This window comes from Strix uralensis, chromosome 3 (assembly GCF_047716275.1).
Source record: "Strix uralensis isolate ZFMK-TIS-50842 chromosome 3, bStrUra1, whole genome shotgun sequence".
Classification (NCBI taxonomy): domain Eukaryota; kingdom Metazoa; phylum Chordata; class Aves; order Strigiformes; family Strigidae; genus Strix; species Strix uralensis.
The window spans coordinates 810,082-831,631 of NC_133974.1; the positions used below are offsets into that span (position 1 = coordinate 810,082).

The 21,550-nt window shown below is 45.6% G+C and overlaps 1 protein-coding gene across 6 annotated transcripts in view; it reads right to left on the reverse strand.

Annotated features, from left to right (window-relative positions):
* ASXL2 (ASXL transcriptional regulator 2) overlaps window positions 1–21,550 on the reverse strand; it is a 141,440-nt gene that overhangs the window by 93,943 nt on the left and 25,947 nt on the right. For 4 of the 6 annotated variants that reach the window (XM_074861205.1, XM_074861198.1, XM_074861200.1 and 1 more), the window contains one exon: window positions 13,827–13,909. In XM_074861205.1, the coding sequence (XP_074717306.1) occupies window positions 13,827–13,909 (83 nt within the window). Of the gene's footprint in view, window positions 1–779; window positions 974–13,826; window positions 13,910–14,507; window positions 14,576–21,550 lie in introns of those variants that run through there. The other 2 variants (XM_074861201.1, XM_074861202.1) reach the window with 2 other exon arrangements.

Sequence of the window (21,550 nt, forward strand, 5' to 3'; positions counted from 1 at the left end):
AAGCTTTCAGCTCCTGCTTTATTCCACGTTTCGATGAGGGGCAGAACAAAATTCAAGTTTCCCAAGCCCTGCCTCTCTTGTAAATGGGCTTGTGCCAGCACTAGAGGGGCTCCTTCTCCCGCCAGCTACATCTACCTGGACTGTTTTCATCCTCAATGTCATTCATGCACTGAAAATAGATTATATGCACCATCAAGATATTGTAACTTCATCCAACTGTCAAGCACTGCAAGGCCTCTTCAAATATATTCAGATATTTCAGTGGTTCATGTCAGTAACGTGCTTCTGTTGTCTCAGGTCACTTTTCTGACAACAAAAGCATTTTGCTGATGAAAACAGGATAAATTCCTGATATAAAAAATAATTTACTAGGACATCCTCCACGTCCAACGTTACTGGCGCGTCATCTAATGCTTCTAACAGTCATTTTTGACAAAGCCTTCAGCAGAAGCGTTCCTAGTGCGGTTCATCACGGAAGGCAAGAATCCAACTGGGGGGAACAATCCGGGGCTGAGGTGTTCAGCTGCTAATGGTAACACTGCGCTGCTGCTTTTTCTAGGCAAATATTTTTAACAATTTTACATTTCAGGTGCATGCCTACATGAGCTGTGTTTGTGCTTCTGTGAGTGGAAAGGATTTTTAGTTGCATTGTCATTTATGCACTCACAGCAGTGTATCATCTACACTTTTTATTCCAACAGGGAATAGCATGGTAGCTGACAGTGACAGCAAAACAGCAAACCCATCTGAACTACCCTGATAACAAATGGGATGCTCACCTTCACCAGTTACCCAGTGCTCAGTGCCAGCCCACTGACAAATAAACAGCACCCTTGGGAAAATCCAGATAAATGTCCCTTTGTTTATACTGGTTCCCATCTCAGCTGAGGAATACTTCTTGGGATGGTTCGGATCAGAACAGCGTTGCTTAGGCTGATGAATTCAGCTGATGCAAACAGTCAACTAGAGGCTTTGTTCATTGAAATGAGCTTGCATTAAAGTAAAAAAAAAAATATTTACAACAGTTTAGTAGATGAAAAGGTAACTATAACAACCTATACCAGGATTAATTGGGTTTCCATGGCGTTACCAGTACATACTGAAACTTCCTAGTTTTTACTTCTCAAAAAGCTAAAAAAAGCTCAACCTTTCAGTAAATCTGCCGAAATACAGACAGCAAACTCAGCATAAACAGGACTCGTGGTGCTGGTACAAGGACCATAATCCAAGCTCTCGTGCCTAGTCCTAGGATCTTCATCACGGAAACTGGGAAAAGCCGATTTGTTCGCTGTTTGATGTTTTCAGCCATTTTACCTTTCCATAACTCACCCATTACCCCCACTCGCAGTATATTTCAGCTGGAGAAAAACTAAGGAGTAACACAGCCACCCGTTCAAAGCTGCCTTTGTCAAAAGCAAAGATGGTTTAAGTGCTGACATTGGCTTTAAACCACAGCATCAAGAATATTTTCATTTACAGATGCTGTTTTCGGTACAAGCAAGTGCCCGTCAATACTGACCAGGTGAGTCAACAAACACCTGTTCTTAAACTCTGCTACGATCAGAGCAGGCACTGACCTTTTAGCTCTGCAGCACCTTCAACAGCAGGGTCTTAACTTACTTATTTTGCTGTGTTGGGGCAAATATTAAGTGCCTGTGAAGTGGCTATTTCAGTTATAAATTCAGTTCCAAATCATTCTGCTACTGTTGCTGCGCTCAGCAGTCCTGCCTTTCACTGAAAATGGTGGTTCAGTAATTATTCCCTTCTAATACTGGCTTGCCAGCTAGAAACAACCAATTTAACAGATTTACTTGAATTTATAAACCTGCCTCTAAGCCTGTGACTGCCACATAAACTATATTTTTTACATTATGGACTGAAAAAGGGATTTTGTTAACTTCTAAATATTTATTCTATTCTGAAAAATTAACATTTTCCACATCTGCCATTAATGAATTAGAACACTGCTCTCAAAGTGATCTCCAGCAGGTGACAGTCCCTCCACCTGCAGAACGGGCACATTTTTTCCTTATTTTATTGGGCTGCTGAAAGGGCTAAAACAGCGTCACAATAATTTTTGTAGTTAAGAGGTAGTTGTAAGGCCAATGGCATAAGAAAAACATATTCTGAGCTCACACCCCTCTGAGTATTTCTCTAAGTCACTTAACATTTCAGACACGTACATACCAAATTTTCCTCCTGAGAACTGCCAGATTTAAGCCATCATTAAATCGTGGCATTTTACACTCCACGTTAAATTCAAAGCTTCTTCAGATTGAGCAGGAAAAAAGGGTTCTGAGAGTGGCAAAAGTATACGAGGTTAAGGGGAGGACTCTCTACTCCGAGCAGCTGCCTGCTGAAGGGGAGGAAGGCAGTGGAGCGTTTCTTCCCACACCTTCCATCCCACTGCAGCACCCCTGGCTCCCGAGACCTCAGGGACCGACCTGACTTGGTCTGATTTGAAAATAAAATTTGACCAAATCACTTCTGTTTGTTCACATGTGGATAGGACACCGGAGGGAAGTTTTTCAGCCGTTGATATATTTGAACTTTTACAACCCTTGACCTCGGAGCATCACGCAAGGTGTATTTGTCTATCAAAAGGTTACTTTATACAGAAGCTCCCTTTTTAATTTGGTGAGCAGATTTCACAGTATTTCTCCGCGTGTGCAGCGGCGTGGTGGACCCAGCAGGTCCCTGTGCAGGCTCCTACCTCAGGATCCCCTCCAGAGCAAGCCCACCCCCCCCCCTCCCAGGGCATCCTGCAGACGGAGGGGCAGCTCCTGATGCCAGCACCCCCAGTTCCCTGGCTGCACACCAGTTCGGTGCCGTGGCACTCAGCAACCTCAACACCAGGGGAGAGTTAATTATTGCCTTCTGCTCTAAATGGAAGCTTTATCTAAGTGCATCCACCAGCGAGCGTCTTCATCTTACATCGTCACTGCACGTTGGTGTAACAAGATAAAAATGCCCAAATGAACTAGGCTGTGTTTAAGGGTGAAGGTTTTTCCCATTTTGTTCTTTTGAGCATTCCCTTCTTTCCCATTTTCTAGTTGAATCATTCACACAAATAGCTTCTGGTTTATTAGTATATTAAAATATGAATTTTTTAAAAACCAATAGTTTCAGATCTATGGAAGTGTGAGAGCGGAGAGATATTGTAAGCAGAGACCACTGTACCAACTTCAAGCTTGTTAAACACATTCATGATTTAGAAAAGCAGCTTATTTTATGTGTTAAATTCTCCTTCACCCAACACACAGTGCCAAAGGTCCCCGAGACAAAAGATGCACAAAAATACATCATGCAAATCAAACACCCCCCTCCCCACAAACACAGGTTTGCAGACAGCAGGGTTAATTTGTAAGACACTGAGCATTCACATGCTATTAGCCTGACATTTTCCACAGACTTTACAAACATGAAGATTTTCAGTTTGCATCGCACTGCAGCGCCAATGCAAACGGCATGCAGGAAAGGCAGGTTAAGGGAACAGAAGCATTAACACCAGATATACTACTATTACTTGGTTTCTAAGTCTGTGTTGAAACAAGCAGTTGCTCTTTTAATTAAGGCTTTTGCAGCTTGCGTTAATAGAGAAGAGTAGCTTTAGAACAATCAGCAGTGGTTCTTACCTTCTGGAGTTGGAGTGCAACCCAAAAAAAGGAGAGAAACACCCCTTTAAAAACTTGAGCAAAACAGTTGTCTAGTCATCAATATGAACCCTCCCCCCCCATCCACCAGAACCACATGTAAAAGGTTTGGGGCAGATCTGTGGTAATACTAAAACCAGGTTATATCAAACAGACTCGGGGGAGGAAGACCTGTCAGATTTTTTCAGTCTATTCTCACAGAAGCTGGCATACAGCTCCCGACCCCAGGCAACTCCCAGATGCATTATTTTCAACCTTCGCCAGTTAATGAACTTTTTACAGAAGTCAGGTGGAGCCTTTGGAAATCTCACATGCAGAGAGACAGCGATAGAGGAATTTACTTCCTCTTTCACACACCCTCAGCACTACTCACAGCTCACAACTCTGGGTAAAATAGCAGCCCTGCAACCCAGAGGAGCGAGCCAGACTGGTAGGAGTTTAATGAAGTCAATAGTTCTGGTGCAGGAACAAGCACGTGCTGCTTCATCACCTCCAAGGGTAATCCACGGTCTCACCAAGGCATTAATAATGCAAGCTAATACACCACTGGCCTCATTTAAATATTTCCCCAGTCGTGGGGCTGGGGGCAGGTGTTCCATGCTGTAAAGCCAATTTTTAACACCCCAGCACTCGAAGTTCAAGGGAATTTGTGCAAGATCGAAGCAAGGCGAGCGCAGCCGGCGATGGCAGCGAGTTCAGATGGGGCTGCAGGCAGCCCATGGTGTAAGAGAGGGCCCAGGCAGCACTTGTGGGTGAGGATCAGTCTAGGGAACACTATAAAGCTCTTCGACACACACTGAAGTCAGGACTTTATTTATGGTTTTAATTAATGGTCTACCGTGACAACTGAATCTGACCTGCAGGAACATCAGTAGACTCTGATATCCTGGGTAAGATTAAAACCCCTGTAAGAAGCTGTCTGACTTTTAGATGTGGTTTACAGGTGTAAGCAGTACCTTCAGGTTTACAGCACTTGATCAGCTCCACCTTAACACAGCATCCACAAGTAAGGTACTTGTTGGTGTGCTGTTCACATACATCCTTGAGGGACTATGCAGAAACCAGCATTTCCTGATTTTGAAGGAGGAATCCAGATAGAAGTACCTTCCTCTAAGGCTTTTGGGGCACAGAGTTAAAATTTCAAAGTTTTTGGCTTCCCTCTCTTTGTATTTCTGCTACAGAACCACAAGCCAGTTCATACCAAAGATAAATCCTAGATCTAGGTATGTTTTGAGACCTTGGCTCTAGCGTTTTCTAGAAGAGAGAGTCAACCTGTTCGATTCCTGCAGCGTTCATCAGCAGAGCACTACACCCCACATTTCTCCTTGCAGCAGCGAATACACTCTTTCACAGGATGAAAACCGATGTGTAATTTTATTTTGAGGAGACAGCAAAAACTGCCACTATTGGAGTCTCAGTCAGGATGAGAGAAGTGGAATATTGTGTTCATTATGGATTTCACACCTTTATAAGGGATAGGGAAGAGTCACCTAGTCAGAGTTTCTCCTACATACAGTGACGTATTTAACACTCCCTGCTAATGGTAACAACATGACCTTTCTCTATAACCATCTTCCTTGAACTGTTATTTTTCAAACCAACGTTTTCCCCTACATGTCTTGTTTACAGCATCCAGTAACTTATCTCCATGTTTTGCACAGACACCGAGAGGTACAGAAACCTGTGCCTAATTCAACTTTTAGTTGAATTAATGCTAATGAAGCAAAAAAGGAACATGCCCTGCGAGGGTTTGCCCAACCCAGCGTGTCCCTCAAGAACATCAGCATTTCAGTCTGTGGGGAGCAAACCAGGCTCCTCATGACGTATGGGCACTGTCGGCTGACAAAGGTTCACGATACAGAACCGAAAGACAAGGTGGGCTGGAGCTGGTGGTGCCAGGAGAAAGTGTTCAAGGGGCAGAATTTGCATCTCCAGCTTTTCCTCACTTCAGGAAAAATTCTGGTAGGGACCCCCTGTCTGGTTCACAGGAGAAAATTCTGAACAGGATAGTTATGAGTGTCCAGAAGAGACACTCAAACATACTGCTAACCTCGTTAAATATTAATCTGTAACTACCACTATGACTAACACTTGACAGCCGTTTGACCAAAAATAGCTTTAACCTCTACTTTACACCAGAGACTTTACACATAAATTCCACTTACATCTAAAGACATCATGAAGGTCTCAAAGAGAATACCATGTTCTGGTGGTGTTCTGTTAAAAGTGTAAGTTGATAACTGTTTATTTTCTCCAGAAAAAAGCCAAATCCAACCTTCAGCTGACTAAAGGGAAAAAATTGCAAGAACTTACTGCACCAGCATTTATTGGCCTTTGCTGCTGCCAGCCCCTTCTCCTGAAGGCTTACAGTAGTAACTAATAGAGCAGAGCTGAAGAAGAGTCTTGCAATCAAAGTGTGCGTGCCTGTAAGGTTGGCCCTAAGGCACCCGCTTCCAACAAATGCCCCTTTCCCATCAGCAGAACATCAGGAAAGAGCCTCAGAAGCCCAGCTGTCAGAAGTCCTGCACGTGACAACCCCAAGAGGTTAGTAATGTCTTTACGGACATTTTATAACACCCTTCTTCCAGCAGAATGAAAAATAAAAAAATCTAAGTAGAGAGAGCTGAGGTAACCCAACCCTGGGGGTTTATCAAGAAGTGCAGATGCCCCTGTCCTATCCCCCACACACACACTCAACATTATCAATATCAGATCCACGAGACACAAACTCAAGGTGTTCCAGCTCATTTGAAGATTACCTTTAAACAAGCTGTGGATTAAAGAATGTGTCAAGTTATTTAAATGTTTGCCAGTTGATGGCTTCAGCGAGCTACAGCACCTTCCAAGCCAGCTCCTAACTTGCAACTTCCCACCCTGAAAGGGGGGAAAACCAAAGCTGTTTTGTACTAACAGGGTACACCCAGCTGCACATGCTAGAAGAAGCCCTTTTAGCTGTACTCCTTATCCACAAATAAGTCTTTATGGCTTCAAGGAACTGCAGTGACACGATCTTAAAAGAGGCACTGCAGTCCTGAGGCCACTTTGCTGAGGGTCGAGGCTGGGAACCATGACAGAGTCATTCAGACTGGGGGGAACCTCTGGGGGTCACCAGTCCAACCTCCAGCTCAAAGCAGGAGCAACTACCTCAGGTGTCTCAGGGCTCTGTCCAATCCAACCCTAAGGGTCTCCAGAAGTGGAGGTCACACAGCCCTCCCTGGCGCTGCTCTAGTGCGTCATCACTTTAATGTGAAAAAAATTTTCCCCTCATATTCTAATCAGCATTTCCCATCTTGCAATCTGCGTTCGTTGCCTCCCAGTTGAGTGCTGTGTCCCTCCATGAAGAGCCTGGTTCCGTTTTATAGAAGCTATTGATAGAAGTGAATCCTCACCAGAATGCCAGCCACCAGATTACAAAAAGCAGGGTGTAGCAGCTTTTAAGTGTACTGCTGTACAGAGAGCTCAGGCAGGAGAAGGTTCCTGGGGTGTTTACTTATGGGCTGCCAGAGCAAAGGCTACCTGCTCTGCTACTTGCTACTCTAGACTGGTCTACACAGAAAGGTGGGGTTTTTGGCAAACACTGTGGCACGCCACAGCTATCACCAGGCAAATTGGATCATAAATATTATTTTAAAGAAGTTGTGAAAAGCTTTATTTGAATAAATTAACACTGCAAACAAACCAAGCGTGCCAAATCTGCTGCCTGCCAAACCCTCAATGGCCAGTAAGGACAACTCCTCCCAGCACCCGCTCCCGACGGGGTCCTGCAGCACAGGGCAGGTGAGGGGCCATGGTACTGTCAGCTGCTGTCACCAAAATAATTCATCTTGTCCTTGGATGCAGACAGCTGCCCTTCGGGAAGGCTATACGAGGACAGGTGGTATAAACTGAAAGGAGTTCCCTGGCAGATTCTTCCCTGTAGTTCCCTCGAGGACAAGTCCCACAGTGCTGCTCACGCCTCCAAACACCTCCTGTACCGAGCACCAGCTGGTCAACACGCCTTCACAGAAAAGCCTGCTCACACAACAGGAAGATGCTATGTATTACAGTCTTTGCCACTAGAAAAAAAATTTATTGGTGTGTTTAATTTGTATTCAAGAATCTACGTGGTCAGCCAAGGTCAGAGCACGCTACAGGAACCCAAGTGTCCTCTGGAGGACATGCTGCTGTAGGGCCATCCTGAGGCACTTCTGGCAGGTCCACCCTGTGGTTCCCACCTCCTCTACCCTGCACGGCAGCAGCAGGAAAATAAGCTTCAAATTAGCTGTCCCGCTTCAGCACATTACTTCCCAGTTTCCCAGCTTCCTGCTGTCGCAAGGCAGCGCAAGCGAGATGCAAACGCAAACCTGCGGCAGGTCCCATCACTGCCTTGAGACTCTTCCCCTCTCAGGTCCTGCCTGACTCGGTAGTTTTCAGCCAACAGCTCGGATGATCAGAGGACACACCAAGGGAACACTAAAGATGAGCTCATCGGCATGTCAAGTGGCCTGAAGTCATTTTAACAGCAACACCATGAAGGTTGCTCTGACCCACGCTGATACCCTTCATCAAAAATCGAGCTCTCTGTAATGTCTTCAATACAGAGACAATTTTAAGGTCCCAATGTGCAGATATTCATTAAAAGGAGACAGCAAGCAGACTGCACAGCAAGAAGTCATTTCCTTCATGTTCTGACTACAGACATCAAGGATGAAGGCAAAACTCTGGACATGCTCACTCCACCAGAAATTATCAAATGAACTATCAAATATTCTACTACGATAATTCCGTGTATTAGTCAAACGTGTCTAAAGATGGACAATGGTCTGTGTATGTTCCTCAACTATAATATCATGACCAGAATCAGACTGAGCTGATGAAAATTCTTCATTTCTTGAAAGCAAATAAGAGTACCTAGAGTCGTTATGGAGTTTGCTGAAGGATTCAGCCTATGCTTAATATCCTCTGGGCTTGTGAAAACACTGAAGAACTGGAGAATCTACAGAGCAAGTGAGTTATCTGCTTTTTGGGAGGTAAAACTGTATTAGTAGACTCAAATCCAAGACTTGCAGTCTCACAGTAGACTCAGACCAGCAAATCTTCATGCTGAGTTTTGCACAGCTGCCCTTCCAGGCAGGGGGAAGAGCTTGGCTCAGACTCCATATGCCACACAGCGAGCCAGGTGCAAGAACGAGAGGCTCCCTGCTCTCCGCCCGACACACGGTGCGTGGCTCTCCCATTGCTGGATAGTTTCAGTTCTCATTTTCCTGATATTTTTTAAGTTAGAGAAATGAGAAATACATTTTCACTGGTTATCAGTGTAACTCTCTTCACCTAGAGGAGATTTTTTTGCCTTTTATTGTAGGCCCATTATGGCTTTAAAGAGCAGCTTTTACAAAGAGGAAAGTCTAACAGCTTTGATAGGGGCAGCTTTTAATAGGGAGAGGAAACTCTTTGCAAGACAATCTATCCTCACACCCAGTGTCAGTGGGATCCAGTACCAACTTCATCCTTTCAAAATGATTTAAGAACCCTGCATCCTTTTGAAAACCCTCCTTCCACCCCTTCTCTGTGGGGGATGTGTTAGCTTTGTTCATTTTTGGAGGGGAGTTATGTTGGAGGAAGAATTTTCTAGCATCAAGCTGCTGAAGGAACAACTGCCCTGAGAATCAAGGCACGGAAGAGCATGCAACTTGGCTCCCCCAACCCCATCTTAGTTCTTAGCTCTGCAGCAGAAGGGAAGGAAATCAAAGTACTGAAGAACAGCTGGGCAATGTTTTAGTGGCAAAGCCTTCTGCCAAGAATGAGGAGAGATCCCTGTGTTGGTCCTTAATCTGAGATGCAAGAACATTCTCTAGCAGTAAAGCAGCTTCCCTCTTCCTACAGTTATCACCTCAGCCCAGGCTCCAGCCTGACCTTTGCTCCTATTTCCAAGATGAGTCAACAAGAGAGCTGTTTCCCTAAGCTCATCCTCTCTCCTCTTGCAAGAGAGTGACCGAGTACAGAGTTTTTTTCCCCCACTCAGGCAAGATCCTCACTTCATAGCACACAAGGTACTGGAGGAGTAATACAAATGCTCTGTGCTCTGAACTCCACAGGAGCTAAAAGCCCCATGTTTTCTTTCCAGATGAGGGCAAGCAGTACCACTGTGGCTCTCCCCATCACTCAGGAGGCCAGACTGCTCACATTACCACTCACAGAGGACAAACTAACCACAGAAGTACAGCAGGCTTCTGATTTCCAGCTAGCAAGAGAGCAGAAATACAGGAAACTGGCTGAGAAACCTTATGGAAGCCTAAAGTTAGTGCAGCTCATTTATATAAGCATCAGACTGAGCAGCTCCAGCCCTCTTCACAGAACCATCTCCTTGCCTGGAAGCAAGTTCCCTCCTCAAGGATGCTCTGAGCATCTTGCAAGGAATTTGGAAGGACCGACTTGCCAATGAGAAGCATAAATTAGTCTCTGCGTGAAGGGCAGGTAAAACTTGAAACCAAACTGGTCGTGACACTTATCTCTAGTCCAAATATGACCAGTGAAAAGGGGACTTTGGCTTCAATATTCTTTTTTTCCCCCTCAAAGTAGTTTAAGAGTTTGTTTTAGTTTATGTTAGAAATTCCACGAATAGTTGAAATAAGAGTAGCCAGAGCACCATGTCACTGCGATAGAGCTAGTGTTTGGATGTATTTCCTTGCTTAATTATTAATTGGGCAGAAAAGCCCCTGTGTTTGGACAGAGGTTCACAAGCTAGTATTTTACACAGTGTCTCCTATAAAGTCCAAGAAAATCAAAACATTCATGGCTGTTAAGAGAAAAGGCTACCAAAGATACCTTTCACAGGTGCTAACTCTTCAGATACTCTTATACTGCTTTTAACATACCCAAGGAGATTAATGAAATCCAATGGCAACAATTTCAATTTAAAAAGCTACTTCTCAAACAAAGGTGATTCTCTGTTGCTAACTCTTGGTACCCCACCTACCCCACGCTCTCAAGCTTACAGAACTTTCCCAGTTGGTGTTGGTTTAACACCATTATCCCAGGCATCTTCAAAGCCCCATTTGAAAGTATGAGCACTACAGCTCGCTCAGGCTTCCCCAAGCTACCTTGCCAACAGAGATAAGGCAAGATAGGATGTTGGACAAATCTTAAAGCCAGATATGGTTACTCTGATAATTCATCGAGTTTCTAACCACACGTATTTTATTTTCACAGTTTGCAAGCAGTGACCTGTAGGTAGGAGGGGATCTCATAGGATTAGGGCAGCCTGTCAAAACAGGCACGTTGAGAAAAATCAGGATGACAGATCACACGAAAAATACAATTCTAGCTTCAGGATGCCTGAGGTCTCCAAAACTGACACCTCAGAGTACTGATCCTGGGTTGACCTTGGTTGACCAAAAGTATCATGATTAAAATTACTTGACTGCTAGGATAAAATTATAAATACAGGTAAGATAATCAGCCACTATCACCCCAGGTTTCTAAATTGCTACAAAAACCCCTCCACCTTATGAAAGGCCTAGCCTTGTCCAAAAAATAGTCAAATTGTCCTGCACGTAGCAGAAATCACTGGTCCTGTTTTTCCCACGCTCACCTCAACTGCCACCCTTCTTCCCTGCAATTCCAAATCCTCTACAGCACTACCAGAATCCTCTAAACTCTTTCAACACACCCTGAAGCCTCCTCCTGAGCTGCTGGCCGAGGGGCAGCCACGTGCCAGGGACCATTAGAGCAAAAGGGGGGTGGACTGGCTGCGTGGCCAAATGGAAAGGGGACTGCTAGACACTAGTGGGGCTCCCCGTTCTCTCTGCCTCATTTCAGCACGTCTGTAGGAAAGTCATTGGTCGCTTCTAAAAGTATTTTTTTTCCTGGAAATCAGAGATTTGAAGAAGTTAGATATATCTAAGGATTTGAGGCAACAGGTGCTGAATATAAAAAAGCCCAACACACACACACTGCAGACAAAACTGACAGTTTAAAGACTATGTGGTTTGTGGAAATAGTTTGCTGCCAAAGCAATTTGCAATTTTGTTTATTAAAAGCAAATTGCATTGAGAAACAATTAAAAAAAAAACCTCAAATGCTTTGATGCACATGCTAACAGGAGAGCCCATGTCCTGCCTGCACTTACACACCATTTTGCCATCCTGAGAGCCGTGCAGCTGCCTGCCCTGTCTCAAGGCAACCCAGTAGAGGGAAATTGCTGTAATCTGCTGCCAAAGGCTTTGCCATGGTTCCCTGCCAGAACCTCCACATAAGGACTCAAAATCTGGAGAGCTCAACATGCTCATCTGACAGCTTTTATACCTTCTCTAACACGATTTTCCTCTAATAAGCACTGATTTGTGTTAAGCCCATCTTGTCACAGACTATGACTTATCAGAAGCCCTATCCAGCCACAAACACATTACTGGCACTAACTGGAATTGAATTGCTTAAGAACCAACAGCCTTTTAAGTCTTAAGCTAAATAAAGCTTTATTACATCAATCTAACATTTAAGGGGAAAGACCACTACACAGCAGCCAAGTGTGACTAAGTCAATAAGGTGGATAGTTGAACTCGAAAAATTGAGTTTCACATCTGACTGCCCCCACAAACATCTTTTGGGATTTAAAACACCGAGGGAGTTTGCACTGTCCTGATGCTCAGCAGCAGCTCTTTTAGAGAGGAAAACCACTTACTATCAGCTCAGGCTAAATCCCCAAATCAACTCTAAAAGAAGGACTTGAGGTTGAGAAGGATTATATGGCACCATGACATTTCTGTTCTGCCTTTGGGTTGGGTTTTTTGGGGGGGTTTTTTGTTTTGGTTTTTTTTTTTTTTCCCTTCACTATTTGGTCCAAAATTTGGCCTGGCCAGCCAAAGACCGGATCTTTCATGCCACATCTGAGCTCCTGCCTAAGGCTCTGCCCCAAAAGAGCACTCTGAATTGCTAAAAAGGATCTGAGTGCCTGCATGTTTGCTGGACCACCGGTACAGACAACTGCATTTCTGTCCTTGGGGGGGCACAGGGGGCTGTCAAGCTTTAAGAATACACCTTTGATGGATTAACAGTATTTAACACAATACTGAGGCTGCCCCAAGGCTGGTAAACCTTTGATCTGACTGTAGTACTGCCCCAAAGCAAAGCGCATCATCAGGACAGGAACTAAACTCCACTTGTGTCACCTCCCTAAGAGCTAAATGAGCATATTTGGTTTCCTTTTAAACTCACATTTCCAAAAAGCAAACCCCCTTTGTGTTGTCCACAATTGGAGTGGAAGATGTTGTTATGGATAGCAGAATTTCTACACTTGGGCCCTTGAATATTTCCTGCAAGGCAGATGGATTGCTGTATTAAACTGGCAAAGTGGAGTGGTAAACATAATTAAGTCACATTCAGGATGGCTATTTAATTCCAAAATAGATGAACTGGCACATTCAATCCTCTTTTCCCCTCCCTTTTTCTTTGCTCTTAGAAAAGAGAAGTATAAAGACTTTGTACTTCATATGGACAGTTGTTCCCTACCTCAGCAAATACACCTGCCCACGTCTGGGATCCACACAGGAGCAGGGACTGGGGAATTACATTACAGTAACCGCAGTTCAAGAGTTGCCATTGGAGTCGCTCTGCCTCTAAAGCAGATCAGTACCACCCCAGCTGGTGCCTTCCTCTGCCCAGCACACCAAACACCCCGTCTGCTCCCTGGGGGGCACAGGGAGATCTCTAAAGCAGAACCACACACTACTCCAGACAATACTAAAGAAAATCACATGAGGCATAAAGTTATCTAAGAAAGGATTTGCAAGCAAGGCTGCTTTTTGACTTCCTGGAGACCTTTAAGTTTTGGGTTAGGTCACTTCCATTAAATTGACTATTCACTTTTTTTTTTTTAAGGGGAAATAAAAAGTAGTTAAATTTACTTCAGTACCTGGAGCCTGAATGACCTGGTCAGGTCTAGTTGATCTCATACCAGAGCTGCAGGCAGGAGGCATACAGCTCACACCTGGAAATTAAGTACATCCCTTTTCTGGCTCGCTTGGTGAGAAGTACTGGTGACTTGAGAGCTTGTTTGCAAACAGGACCTAGACTCCAATTCTGCAGCTATGTAACATTTCAGTCCCCAAAATACTTATGAGATGAGGTTAACAGTAAAGTATACTAATCTGGAACCAAAGTATGCGTGTGTTTTACTGGTATGGGTACTGAACTCACCTGATTTCTTTAAGTCCTTCTTTCTGGATAACTTGAAGGATCTCTTTATGGCTCATAGGTGTATTAGGATATTTCTCCAGGACCTGGTAAACAAAAGTAGATTGAGAGGAAGTTATTCATTTGCATTTTCACTGTAATGTTTAACTGCACAGAAAACTACATTTCATGGTTTGGACTTCTCCAAGGAAGGACTACTGTCCTCCTCACATCTCATTACCAGCCCTTCCATCTGAAGGATAGAAAGAGCAAAGACACTCCAGAAGACTGGCTAAAGGACTTACTTTAGTGCAATTCCCAAGTTTTATTTCAAATGCACTGCCTGTAGATAACATTTCTTGGAGAATTAAATGCTCCACAGTAATAGAACTGGGACTCACAACCATCAGCTTCACCTGGGAATGCTTCAGGAGCTGTCGAAGTCCCTCAGCTACAAAACTTCCAAAACCCAAATCCTTAAGGTTTGTAAAGTTGAACCAGCTACTGATCAGTTTGGTTTTAAGTATTCAAGAAGTTCAAGGAAATCTGGGTTTAACACTGTTAGGGCTCTTTGAAAAATCTCTGGACACAGTTCAGGCTTAAAGTTCACAAATACAGTCTACAAAAACGCTTCCTACACTAAATTGTGACACAGGCTCCCAGCCCGTCCCCAGCCCGCACCCAGCACACCCCAGCACCACTCACCTCCCTTTCAAGAGGGCTAAGATGAACAAGGGTAACTCGCAATAGCAGACAGAGATGCTTACGGCTTCTGGAGGAAGATGCCTGTTACTAAACGTCATTTGGATATTTTAAGCAATACTTGTACGGGGGGATGGGCAGGAAATGCCTCATTTCCTTCTTAACCATCCACTTTTGACCCATGCCCAGCGCATCAACCCCTCCAGTTCTGACTTAGGCCTTTAACCAGAAAACAAACCATCGGTTTAAGTAGTATAAAAACTTACAAGTGACTTTGCAGAAGGAAATCACCGGTTTTAATTTTTCTGTTCCACAGCTGTGCAGGACACATGGCTTGCCCTAAACCCCCCCACCTTATCCCCTCCAGAGACATTTAAGTTACCCTGCTGGCTGCAGATTTAGCTCTTGGGGAAGGACTTTGAAAAGACCTTGCTGAACTGCAGCATCCCTCTGCTTAGAGAAACAAAAGACCTACATTTAGCACCATCTTTAGCTCTGGAAGCCCTAGCTGATGTCCTCATCACGTTAAATCTCTTGTTATGTTGAAAGCCTGACTTGCACAGCAATTAAGCTATTTCCAAACCTGGTATGTGACTTTTGCCAAGGCTGGCTGGCTGCAGTGAAGCTTCTCTGGAGCACAGCATCTCGGCTTTAGTCACTTCTTGAACAGCAGGGTAGCACATGTATAAAAAAAAGTGAGTTTAAAGCAGATTTAAGTGGGATTTGTTTACGCTCATCCTGGTATCAGCCTCAGTGACTCATCCCACTTCATTCCTGTATTGTAACTAAGGATACCCACAGCAAAAGGATACAAAATTAAAGTGGTTGAAGAGTTATTTAAGTCAGGCCGCTGCAGTTTTTAGATTTCTATCAGCTCCTAATTCACGTTCGCCCAGCACTGCCAAAGAGTCAGTATAATTTCATGCCATTAACTTGGAACAAAATGTGAAAGCTTGTTCTGTCAGTGTGCTGAAAGCCCGTGGAGGGCAAGAAGAGTTAAGGTTATCTCAAGTTCCATCTGCGGCGTCAACTTTTTCGTTGCAGCTAGCAGAACAGATCAGGAGAAAAATAAAGGAGTGCTATGATTCCCTCAACAAGGAACTTCAGGGCATTTGCCATTGCTCACCCACAAAAATCTAAGTGCATTTTTCTTCTCGGGCGCTGTGCTTCCCTCCTGACTTTCACTACATGGACGTGCTCTTGACAAGTCCCACCTTGCTCATACCTAGAGCAGCAACAACACATTTCATTAATTTTTCACTAGGCACAACCACAATGCAAGCTAATACCGTGTGCGGCCAGGGAATCTCATCATTAAGAGCAAAAAAGAAGCAAAGCTTTTCTAATTATATCCTTGCATGCCCACAGGATGCTTCTCTGTATTTCTCCCAGGTAACCTGTCCCCACATTTTCCTTCTGTAGGACTTTTTCCTGCAGTTGAGCTCAGCAAGATGATCAGGCTGGGCTCCTGCCACACCTGCCTGGCTTCCTGCAAGCCGTGACGGACCACTCCTGTGCTCCGAGAAGGATGCTCTTGAAGATCAACCAGCTCTCCTGGGTTCCTCTGCTCTACAGGAAAGATTCCTGTAGGATCCCACGTATTAGTTCTCCAAACAAGCCAAAGCCAGGCATTTTTATCCTTCTACTCACTTTGCTCATTTCCCATATGACCTTAAACTCTCATTTCACAATCACTGAAACCAAAGGTGCCACTGTGCACCACTGTTCATACTCCCAGCCAGCTCTCTTCACTCGGACAGATCTCCTCTAGCCAGTTTGTCCAGCACCTGGCTCAAAGTTATCCTCAAGCAATTCCAGAAATCTCCTACATCAGGGGTTGTCAATCCTTCCTTCACCACAGACCCCCTTTAAATACCTTTTGAGGCTGCAGACCACCAAGACTTAATTCAAGATTTAAAGCACTAGACTGCATCAAATATTTATTTCAATTTTCTCATGAAGGGTCTTCACATTTGGAGAGAAGGGGCAATAAATTAACCTGTTAATGCACACACTCCTATTGTAATATCTTTATTGCAATGATTCCCTATGAATTTAAAATAATAGCATCAACACTCTTCTTGCTCAAATGGCCCATTTTATGGTATTTTAACACGCTAACTCTGAATTCAGTGCCAATTTTTACATTAAAATTTGATGAAAAGTTTTTACGATTCTTCTCACCTGCCCCCTTGTTTGTCTGTGATCAGTCACCATACATTTTTGTTTACGGGTCCAGGGCCACCACCTGGAGGAACAGACTTCAGCCCCGTTGTGGCCCCAAAGAGGGTTAAGAAAGTGTCTTTAAGAGAAAAACCACCCAGTTAAAGCGGGTCCAACCAACCATCCTAGCACCAAATATACAAGTGCGTCAGGGCAGGCGTGGGGGTTTGAGTATGAGAGGAGCGTTGAGGGGAGGGGGCTGTGGGAAAAGGAGCTTGCCGCAGGCCAGACCAAATGTTTTCAGGCTGGACATTCCCCACCCCTGCTTTAAGCCTTCACAGACCCCTGTGATGACATCGTGACCCCCCAGGGGTCTGTGGACCACAGGGTGAGAACCACTGGGCCAGACTGGTTGTGCCCTGTATCACCTTGTGCTTCCAGCAGGTGCCAGGGCAAAGTCAGAACCAACTCCCCATTCACAAGTTTTTTTCCAGTTGTCTAAAGAAGGTTCATCCACTTCTTTATCAGCTGGTCTGCAGCAAACACCCACCATGATGTTCCCTTTGTCACCCTCCCCTCTGAACTTAACTGATAAGCTCCCAGTGGAGCCATCACCAGTTGGACAGCCCAGCTCTGCACATTTCCAAAGCCATTCAGCACAGAAGGCAAACCTCTCCTCATTTTGCACATCTCTCCTTCCACCTTACAGCACTCCAATCAGCCACCCCTCCATGAGTTTCATCTCACCAATGTTGAGGCTCCGCACATAACGAGAGCTGATCAAGAGGGAACTAAGCTATTACAGAATCCCAGAATCATTCAGGTTGGAAAAGCCCCTTGGGATCATCGAGTCCAACCCTCAGCCCGACTCTACAAAGTTCTCCCCTACACCACATCCCCCAACAGCTCATCCAAACGACCCTTAAACACACCCAGGGATGGGGACTCCACCCCCTCCCTGGGCAGCCTATTCCACTCTCTGACCACTCTTGCTGGGAAACATTTTCTCCTCATGCCCAGTCTGAACCTCCCCTGTTGCAGTTTAAAGCCGTTCCCTCTTGTTCTGTCACTAATTCCCTGGGAGAAGAGACCAGCACCAACCTCTCTACAATGTCCTTTCAGGGAGCTGTAGAGAGTGATGAGGTCTCCCCTCAGCCTTCTCCTCCTCACACTGAACAGTCCCAGCTCCCTCCATCGCTCCTCACAGGATTTATTCTCCAGGCCCTTCCCCAGCTTCGTTATTAGTATCAAAACAGCACACAAACCTTTAATTTCTTATGCCCCACGCCAAACACATTTACACACAAGCTTCTCAGGCTGGCCCACTGGCATGCTGGGGAGGTGCAAGAGTTTCTCCAGAGAAGTGGAAGAGGCTCCCTTGCCACAGACACCCAATGCCTCTCCATCCTACACTTCTCTTCTGGTTTCCAGTCTCCATCCCACAACAAACCAGGTTTAAAGCCCTCCACACTGTTAGCAACCATGCTGGCAGATATTTTGTCCATCTTTATCAGATGGATCCCATCTCTCGCCATCAGTCCTCATTCCTTAAAGAGTTCCATGGTCATAAAACCCCCGCCCTGTCTATACCTACTAACTGTGCAGGCAGGAGCTGATGCTCAGACAACATCTGCCTCCTGCCTAAGCCTTCCCCATTCACCAGCAGGATCCAGGAGACCACCTGAACCCCAAGGTCTCTGAAACTTCCTCCCAAGGCCTGGCATTGACCTTTTATCTGCTCAAGGTTGTCTTTGGGAGATCTTATTCCATTTCCAATATAGGGACAATGCTGATGAATTGGGGCGAGGGAGGATATTACCAGCAGGCCCCCAAGATGCTCAGAGGACCAGACCACTTTCCCTGGAAGACAAAGTTATGAGATAGAGGACTTCTTTAGCCTAGAGGCTGAAAAAAGCTGAAAGAAAGAAGGCCAAGGGTAAGACATCATAACAGCCTTCCAGTACCTATGAGAATGTTAAAAAAATGGAGCCAGACTCTTCACTGCAATGTCTAGTGGAAGGATGACACCAGTAAAAGCTGAAACAAGAGAGGTGTCAAGTGAGTATAAGGAATAATATTTTCATAATGAGGACAGTTGAGAAATGGAACAGGCTGCACTATTTCCACCCTTGGAGGTTTTCATCAAGACCTGACTGGATAAAGCCCCAAGCAATGTGGTCTAACCTCAAGTTGACTCTGCTTTGAGGGAAAAGTTGGACTAGAGAGCTCCTGGGGTCTCTTCCAACCAGATTATCCTATGACCCTGTAGGTGCCTACATGCAAGGGGCAGTAGCCCAGAGACCTGAAGAACTCTACCAACTTCTCCAAAACATCCTGGATCCACTCTCCCAGCAAGCAACAAACTTCCCAAGACAGCAAGTCTGCTCAGTGGATGGGTCCTTCATTGAAGAAAGTCTTCAGCCGTAATCACCAGCTGCTTCCTCCTGGTGGCACTGGGTCACACCCACAGACCAGGCACAACCAGCCCAAAATCTGCCAGTCTGTCAGAACTGTGTTGCCAGAATGCTGTATTTGTTCTCCCTCCAAATATCTGCATGCAGAGGAAGGCTTTTTGCTGCTGAAAGTAAGAAAATCTTCCATCTTCAACACTGCCCCTGCCAAGGGAACGCAAGTTTTCTATCATCTCCTGATTAGTGTGGGGCTCGGGCTGTTGCACTGCAGCATCTCTGCAAATAACTGGTTCATCTCCCATTTGTCCTCTGTAGTGTTGCACAGTCTGCTCCCCTCCTCCCACAGGTGGTTCACCCAGAAACTCAAGCAAAGCCCGTGCTCCACTGCTGAATCACAGAAAATCTCAAATTGAAAGGGGCCCATGAGGACCCATCAAGTCCAACTCCCTACTCCTCACAGGACTACTTAAAACTAAACTAAGTACACTAAAAGTGTTGTCCAAATGCTCCCTGAAAAGGCTTGGTGTCATGACCACTTCCCCTGGGAGCCTCTTTCAGTGATCAACCCTCCCAGTGAAGAACTTTTTTCTAATGTCCAATCTGAACTTCCCCTGATGCAGCTTCATCCCATTTCCTCATGTCCTATCACTGGTCACCAGAAAGAGGAGATCAGCACCTCCCCCTCCACTGCCCCCCTTGAGGAAGTTGTAATCTGTGATGAGGTCACCCCTCAGCCTTCTCTTCTCCAAGCTGAACAAGCCAAGTGACCTCAGCTGCTCCTCACAGATATTACCCTCAAGGCTTTTCACCCTCCCCTGGACTCACTCTAATAGTTCCATGTCCTTCTATCAAGGTGCCCAAAACTGCACCCAGTACTCGAGGTGGGGCCACACCAACATGGTGTGGAGAGGGACAATCCCCTCCCTCGACTGGCTAGCTATGCTGTGCTTGACATACCCCAGGACACAGCTGGCCCTTTGGGCTACCAGGACACACTGTTGACTCATATTTAACTTGTCATTGACTCAAACCCCCAGATCTCTTTCTGCAAGGCTGCTCTCCAGCCTCTCATCCCCCAGTCTGTACGTATTTCTTGTATCAGCACTAGCGTGGCCAGCAGGGACAGGGAAGGGATCTGACCCCTGGGCTTGGCACTGGTGAGGCCACACCTCAATGAGTGGGTTCAGTTTTGGGCCCCTCACTCCAAAAAGGCCATTGAATGACTCGAGCGTGTCCAGAGAAGGGCAACGGAGCTGGTGCAGGGTCTGGAGCACAGGTGTGATGGGGAGCGGCTGAGGGAACTGGGGGGGTTTAGTGTGGAGAAGAGGAGGCTGAGGGGAGACCTCATGGCCCTCTCCAACTCCCTGAAAGGAGGGTGCAGAGAGGGGGGATGAGTCTCTTGAGCCAAGGAACCAGCGCCAGGACAAGAGGGAATGGCCTCAAGCTGCGCCAGGGCAGGGTCAGACTGGCTCTTAGGAAGTATTTCTTTGCAGAAGGGGTTGTTGGGCGTTGGAATGGGCTGCCCAGGGCAGGGGGGGAGTCCCCATCCCTGGAGGGGTCGAAGAGTCGGGTTGACCCAGCGCTGAGGGATCTGGTGGAGTTGGGAACGGTCAGGGTGAGGTTCATGGTTGGACTGGAGGAGCTTCAAGGGCTTTTCCAATCAAGATGATTCTGGGATCCTGTATAACTGGGATTACCCCACCCCAGGTGGAGAATCCTGAAACTACCACCATCTTCAGGCCCAGCCTCCAGGAGGAGCACCAGGCATTCCCTGCAGTCTTGCCTGGGATGAGGCCTCTCGAACCGGTGGTGGGGTGTTCAGCCACTGCGGGTGCTGACATCTGATTGTGGTGTCACCTCCCTTGGTGCGCCAGCTGAAGCACTGACGTAGTCCGCTATGCAAGTACGTAGACACTTTACTAGCCGAGTTTGATGGGGTTAAAGGTCCTGGTGTCGAGGTAAACTTTTTTAAGAATACACCAAAGAACACCAGATAGATCAGGAAGAAGACAGATTAAGAAATAAAACTTTGATTAGAGGAGCCTGAGTAGTAAGGAGATCCACTTTCTTTTTTTTCTTCTTGCCTACAGTGATCCATCGCCAAGAATACACATAACAGTGTCACAAATACAACACTGAATGTAAGACTGATTCAACGGGGGACACAGCTGTGAGCACCCCTGAAGCAAGCTAACAATGCCATCTGATCTGCTTGTTTTCCCTCCCCAGCTTTAACATGCTGTTTCTGAACAGAAACCCTCGAAGAGCAGAGAACATACCAACAGAATTGTCAAAAGGCAACTGAGGATCATGTGTTGTTGGTCTTGCAAAGGGAGTTTATATCTCTGCACGGTTAACTACAGAATAGCATCATGCATCCAACAGATTTTACTGACTTAATTCATCTGACATTCTGCTGAGACGCCTTAAATTCTTTTACATCAGTATCCTTGACAGATAGCTTTACCTGTG